The sequence below is a fragment of the Taudactylus pleione genome, unplaced genomic scaffold, assembly GCF_031769625.1.
Source record: "Taudactylus pleione unplaced genomic scaffold, aTauple2 ptg000054l, whole genome shotgun sequence".
Lineage (NCBI taxonomy): Eukaryota > Metazoa > Chordata > Amphibia > Anura > Myobatrachidae > Taudactylus > Taudactylus pleione.
In genome coordinates, this window is record NW_028284456.1 from 12,169,457 (window position 1) to 12,177,192 (window position 7,736).

The following is a 7,736-nucleotide window of genomic DNA, read 5'->3' on the forward strand; positions in this document are numbered from 1 at the left end:
AGGCATGGGTTATGTTTATGCCAGTCACTAAAGCTCTATGTATTATATGGCGGTCACTGATTCTCTTTTTTATTGTGTGGTGGTCATCAACCACTCTCTATATTGTATGTGGTCACTCATGCTCTCTATTGTATAGCAGCCACTAATACACTGATGGTCTTTATATTATATGGTAGGTACTGTGATGTTCTCTGCATTATATGAAAATTACTATGATGTTCTCTAAATTATAGCATTTCAGACTTTACAATGTTGACCTCTGTATTTAAGCAAGCCGATGGTGACTACTGCAGTATCTATGGGGATGGGGAGTTGGGGAGGCTGAGCTCCAGATGACAAAAAAATCTATATTCACCCCTATATACAGAAGTGCTATGTTTTAAGAAACTGCAGTGGAATATTAGGGTATCACTGAACTGAATATTTGAAACATTTATGGTGAGTCTTCTATTTGCTAAGCAGGTTATCAATGAATATAGATAATACACATTAATGTAAATATTGTGGATATAATAATAATGTACAATCAGGGGTGGACAAATACTTGTTTCTTAATTAACTTAATTTACCATTGGACCTTCCCAATTAGAAAATCAGGACACACTATTCCATGCAGCATGAAGGTGATAGCAGAATAAATTTGGATGCTAAAAATTGACAGTTAACAGATACAATATAATAAAATAATTATCTATCTTTGGTTTCTCAGGACAGCTCCAGGTCCAGCCACAGAAAATATCTTAGTTGTAATGTATATTTGCCCAGAATTCATACACCTGATGACTTCTGCTGAGTGAACATGGCTTCTGTGGAATGTGCAATCTATTGTGTCATGGTTTACAATGGCTAGAACCTCTTGAAAGAGAGTTCACAAAATTATAATAAAACACAGAATAAAGAGAGAAGTTTTGCCCGCTTGTGGTGTCGCAATCCTATGAAGTATTGGGTATACTATATGTCAGAGCTCCACCTGCTCAGCACTACTCTCATTCAATGTTGGGTCATACACGTCATCACTGCTAAGTGGAGCTTTGCATTTTGCTATATATTTTATTTTAACTGGATGATTTCAGCCCTAGATAATAATGTAATGATTCTTCACTGCTTTGGTACATAATCACTTATGACATTTTATACCAGTTAAAATGTGATTTAACTGTTACATTGTGTTTGATTCCACAGCGTTTATACTATGTTGGAGTCCATACTTTCTTTTTGACATTCTGGACAACTTTGAAATGCTTCCACTGACCAAAGAGCGCATATATGCATCTGTGATTATTCAGAATCTACCAGTTTTAAACAGCGCTGTCAATCCAATAATATACTGCATATTCAGCAACAGACACTGCCGCCTTTCAAGGTGAATAATAATTAGACTTCGTGGACATGTGTGTTTTTTCATTCTTTTTAATTTTAAAAATAAGAAAAGTGAGCACTTCAATATTCTAAATTGATTGCTTGTATAGTTAGCTGCAGTATGTATACCTGCATGGGGAATAGGGCCTGATTCAGACCCGCTCGCGAGTGCTGAGGCTCGCAAGCGGGTCGATGGTGCCCTAGTGCGCATGCCCTAGAGGCTGCTCCGTCGTGCGCATGCGCGAGACCCGGCTGGCGACGGGGAAGCCGTCGCTCCGGGTCTCGCACCAAAGGAGGCGTGCTGTCAGTGTTGATTGACAGCATGCCCCCTTTGGTGGGCGTGCCGGGGGCGTGGCTGCCAGACGGAGGCATTCCCATGGGAACGCTTACCGTCTGGGTCCGGCCCCACTGACATCACCAGTGATGTCAGTGGGAGTGATTTTGGCTCTGATAGAGCCAAAATCACTCCAGGGCTTGCGGTCACCGAGACCCTACCGCAGGGTCTCGTCGCAAGCCTGATGGTCTTTTTGGCCGCTCGCATATGCTGTGGGTGGTCACCCACAGCTATGCGAACGGCCAGGAGGCCGTTCCAAGTTTAGGTAGGAGGGCCCTGATTCAGAGCGAGTGCTCTGGTCAGAGCGGCCGGCTCTGAATCAGGCCCATAGTCCACTTTTCTCAAATCATTGTGTTTGTTACACTGAAAACGTTTCAATGTATGTGTGTATGTGTTAACCTAACAGCCTATAAGGCGTTTTTTACTGCAACAGCATCAGCTACTTTGTTACAAAGGAACTTATCCGGCTGACACACATGTTTATATTCTAAGGATAGATAGACTAGAAAGTGGATCCATTGTGAGGGCATTAGGCAGAAGCAGAATTATGTAAACCAAATATAATTAATAAGACAATTATCAAGTCTTTATAATTAGAAGAAAAATACTTGTCTTGTAAAGCACAATTTAACCATATTAACACTTACATGTTATTTGAATCCTCGCATTATGAAAGATATTATATCTTACAAATAATTAATTTGATTGTCTATTTCTATCTGCCTTATGTGCAAAATATACTTGGATTCAAATAACATGGTATTGTAAGATGACCTCAAGGGGACATAATGATACATTTTAATTAAAGTAAGACCAAATTAATAAGGCAATGAGTTTAATCAAACTAACTAACTGTCACCTTCACAAATTTTGAAGGACCAATAACAAAAATCACTTGGGGATTATAACCTTATTATTTTTAGAACAAATTACCTTGTATCACATTTTTGTATTGGGAACTTTATCACATTAAATTAAAAGTGCTATCACCCACATGGGGACTCACTTACTTTAATAACATAAGTGGCAATATATGTACTAATGTGATATTCCTTACACTACACATCTACCAGCATACTTATATAACATCAATGTGAATCTAACATCTGAATCTGACTGTTAGGGATAATAATACTGGCTTTTGTCTGTTATAAGCAATTGTTGTAATTAGAATAGTAAAGAAAGATACAAAAGAAACAGTATCAATCATCTGAAACATTATATCTATACGATTACCTGCACATAATAACTTAATAAGAGGTTAAGACGGACTGTGACCAGTCTTATTTTAACCACATTAATTTCTATGTTCACACAGTTCTCTATATTTTTGTTCTACAATAATTGTCTATGGCATTTAAATAACCAATATACAACTATTTATGTGATTGACAAGTAAATCATTGTCTTTTTTGAATGTTATAGAATTGTATTTTAATAATGGTGCTAATATCCTATTTTTAATATATAACATATTTCTAAAAACACAGAATTATATTATAGATACATATTTATCTCCTTAATCAATACATATATGTTTGTCAGGGCATGTGATATATTTTGTTTACATTCATCACATCAACATTCATAATGATAACATGAGAATACTGACATGGCCGTAATGTCAACATTCTTGTCGACAAATTTCCCTCGTGGTCTAGTGTTGAGTTACCTGGTACAGTGTGGCCAGCAGCTCAGTGTCATCTTCTAGGACCAACAGTAATGTTCTGATGACTTCTCGTGTACTGAGCTGTGCTTCTTGTAGAAAGTATATCCATAACCCTAACCCTCCCCTAGTGCCTAACCCTAAACATCCTCTTTGGTAGCTTCACCCTAATCCTCTGCTGCCGCAGCCTAACACTGACTGTCCTGTCCTTCAGAATGTCTACATTTCACATGTCGGTATTATGAGCACATCAAAATGTCCAATGTTGACAATTCAACAATGTCAATATCATTACTGTCATCTTTGTAAATGTCAACATAATGACTACATCCTATTTGTCAGCATAACTTTTAAATATGTGGAAGGTTCACAATGAGATGAACAATGAAGCCTTGCCCTCTTTCAAATGGTATAACAATCTATATATACAGCAATGGCAAAAGGTTTTGAGAATGACACAAGTATTGGTTTTCACAATGTCTGCTGCTTCAGTTTTTATGATGGCAATTTGTATATACTCCAGAATTTCATGAAGAGTGATCAGATTAATTGCAATTACAGTAATTGCGAAATCCCTCTTTCCCATGACAATGAACTTAGGCCCTCATTCAGACCCGGACGCAAGTGGCCGTTCGTACGTTCGCCGTACGTACAAACATATGTAAAATCAAGCACTCGCTCGTATTTTCGAATGCAGCTAAACATCCTCCCCAAACTCTACCGACCCCTCCTCTAACTAACGAGCGTGCCAAATAGCGAGCGTACATCCCCAAAGTGGCTTGAAGGGAACGCACGCACAAGTACAAACCGGAAGTGGGACTGTCAGATTCCGATTACCTGCTCCTTTATTCTGACTACCTCCCTCAATCGTATCATGCCAATCAATATATCAATTAGCTTAATTGTTTTTTTTTTTTTTTTTTGGACAATGCAATAAACTTTAATCTTGTCCGTGTTTGTGTTTACCCACAGAATACGTACGGCTTAAACATTCGCTTTTCTTTGTCAAAATACATGTTAGAGCCAATTAAACATTTGATTTATTTGTTTTTAACCACGCGTATTTTCCTTGGTTCATTTCTTTATTTAAATTTGCTTACGCATGTCACTGCATCAAGCCTATCATAACTCTCAAGAGATTTGTGGCCCTGTCCAACACATGACTCATACACTAACCAATAGAATTGGTCCTGTTAATTACCCAAATACATTAGCCAATCAAATTTATTTTCGTGTCTTTATTAAAAATTATTTTTACCAAATACACCATTGCCATCATGAGAGCCTCGGCATTCACCAGGCGCGAGCTGCTGGTGTTAACCGAGGTGATGGATAGGCGGACCACCAGCCAGCCTCCACCCATCACAAATAGAGAAAAGTGTTCCGCATATGCGGAGGTACGTGGCCGCCTGCATTCCTTCTGCTCACGCTGCCAGATCGGCCAGCTGGAGCGCAGGTGGTCCGACCTGCAACGGCGGACGCCCCGCTTGCTGGCATGCTTTCGCATGCAGATCGCGGAAAGTACGTTTTTGGGACTGTGGTTTTCATGTTTATCTTTGTGTCCCTAACTGCTTGTGCATGTTTTCATGTATGTCCTATTTATTCATTGTACTAATATCTGCATGGCCATGTTTTCATGTATGTCCTATTTATTAATTGTACTCATATCTGCATGGCCATGTTTTCATTTATGTCCTATTTATTCATTGTACTCATATCTGCATGGCCATGTTTTCATGTATGTCCTATTTATTCATTGTACTCATATCTGCATGGCCATGTTTTCATGTATGTCCTATTTATTCATTGTACTCATATCTGCATGGCCATGTTTTCATGTATGTCCTATTTATTCATTGTACTCATATCTGCATGGCCATGTTTTCATGTATGTCCTATTTATTCATTGTACTCATATCTGCATGGCCATGTTTTCATGTATGTCCTATTTATTCATTGTACTCATATCTGCATGGCCATGTTTTCATGTTTGTCCTATTTATTCATTGTACTCATATCTGCATGGCCATGTTTTCATGTATGTCCTATTTATTCATTGTACTCATATCTGCATGGCCATGTTTTCATGTATGACCTATTTATTCTTTGTACTCATATCTGCATGGCCATGTTTTCATGTATGGCCTATTTATTCTTTGTACTCATATCTGCATGGCCATGTTTACATATTTGTGTTGTCATAAATTAGTGTTTAACTAGGTTTTGGTTGAAACTAACCACAATTTGTTTCACATCTTTTAGGGGCAGAGCGAAGACTACGGCGTCATTGGCGTCAAAGACGGCGCTCTCGCCCACTCTCCCCAACCCCAAGCCGAACCTCAACACCCCCAAATTCCCGTATTTCCCCCTCCTCCCCAGCCTGCACAGACCCTGTGGAGGATGTTTCGGGGCTCCTTCCCCTCCATCCCAATTTCCCCTCTCCTCCAACCACCCCTCTTGTAACTACCCCCTCCCCTGAATTCCCAAATCATCCCGCCGACCTCGTTGGGGAATGGAGGCACCTCCGAGGAGGACGAGGGAGTGGCTTCTGGAGCGGCCGTTAGTTTGAACGGTATGTTTATTTTTTAGTTTAGTTTTTTGCAAAAACTGTTTGTATGTAATCATGTGTCTGTGCCTTTTTTTGTGTTGTTTCGGAGAATTTTTGGGAGTTTTCAGTTTGTCTTTACCTTTTACTGCTGATTTCCCCATACACATATCACACCTGTCTGAATCTGATTTTTTTACTTTTAATTTTTGGGGGGACCATTTTTGGGTGCTTGGTATTTTCGGTTTAATTCTGCTTTGGGTCACTATATTGACATTTTTGGTTTGCTTGGTTTGGCTTGTTTTTTAATGTGGTTTCATTATTGATGTATTAATCCCCACACTTTTCTAACCCACAGAGGAACAGAGGCGTATGGCGGAATTAGCCGCATGTGTTGGACGGATACGTGCCCACGTCATCGGGCTGCTGGTGGTCCTTGACCATATGTCGGTCATCCTTCGTAAATAATTTTAGGATTTCATTTTAAAAAAGTTTTATAAATTAAAAAATTAATCTTAACGTTCTGTCTCATTCCTTGTTTCCAAATCAGAGATTGTTTACACTGACATAAGTAGACTCTTCCAGCAAGGATTTGCAATTATTGTCACTAAGATTGTGTGTTGTATTTTTTAGGAAAACAGGCACAAGAAACACCTAACAGTAACAATCTGATTGGCCTTTTTTGGTGTTTTACAAATTATATATTACTACATTTTACAGGTTCCTATTTGGGGGGCAACCTGCTTAGGCCGATATTACAAAGCCATCTGATTGTACAGGATTCCTTTTGGTGTTGGTTTTGACCCCGAAAACATCTTACATTTTAGCTCAACTTGCGTCATTACAGGATTACCCCTTAGGAAATTTTAACGTTGGTGAACCTGGTTACACTTGCTTGTAATGGGCAATAAAATGTACAAACTTACACTCTCAAAACATTTATTCACAACATAACTAAAATAACAAAGTGTTCCCTCACAAACAATACACACAGTGATAATCATAAATACAACCCATACAACAACATTTTAAAATAAAAAATAAAAATCAAGAACTGGTTGACGAAGGACCATGCCAACATGATTCCACAAATGTGGCGTTGCAATATGGGTTCCATAATATATTTCCAATGTGTCCCCATGAAGGTTTTTTTAGGGTAGCAGGAAGTAGTAATCGTTGGAGTCCCAAAGATTATGAAATCAAACAGAAGATGGAGAAAAAAACACAAAATAATTAGATGTTCTCAAACAATCCTTACCACATTGTGTCTAAACACTGTTGTTTTGCCAACAATTACCTAAAATATCTGGCCACCACATCATCGCGTATGGCCCCCCCACATACTGACCTCCGACCAACCTCGGGGGGGCCATCCTCAGGTAAGGCATCCTCTGGCTGCATTGGGACACCACTCTTTATGGTGATGTTGTGAAATATCCCACACAGGACCACAATTTTAGAAACCATATCCGGCAAATACATGAGCTCACCACCAGAGCGGTGGAGGCATCTGAATCGGCCTTTTAAAAGGCCGATACAGCGCTCCACCACTTGCCTGGTGGCTGTAAGTGTGGCATTAAAATTACTTTGTGGCCCTGGTGTGGAGCCAAATAAGGAGTGAGCAGCCAGGGCATGCAAGGGTAGCCACTGTCTCCTGTGAAAAAGAAGTGACAACATCAGGATCACTGTGTATCAAGCTCAACATTGTTATGTACTAAAGGTCTCCACTTACCCAGAAGCCACGCATCACCAGCTTGTAGGTTGTTTCATTTGTGCCATATCCCTGATTGCCGGATGACGAATGAGTCATGTGCACTTCCTGGTAATTTTGC

At 39.4% G+C, this 7,736-nt stretch overlaps 1 protein-coding gene across 1 annotated transcript in view; it reads left to right on the forward strand.

Annotated features, from left to right (window-relative positions):
- The window catches only part of NPSR1 (neuropeptide S receptor 1), a 471,103-nt gene extending 469,736 nt beyond the window's left edge, over window positions 1-1,367 (forward strand). Inside the window, exon 8 of the mRNA XM_088464420.1 lies at window positions 1,183-1,367. Within this exon, the coding sequence (XP_088320546.1) occupies window positions 1,183-1,367 (185 nt within the window). The remainder of the gene's footprint in view (window positions 1-1,182) is intronic.
- The last annotated feature ends 6,369 nt before the right edge of the window (window positions 1,368-7,736 follow it).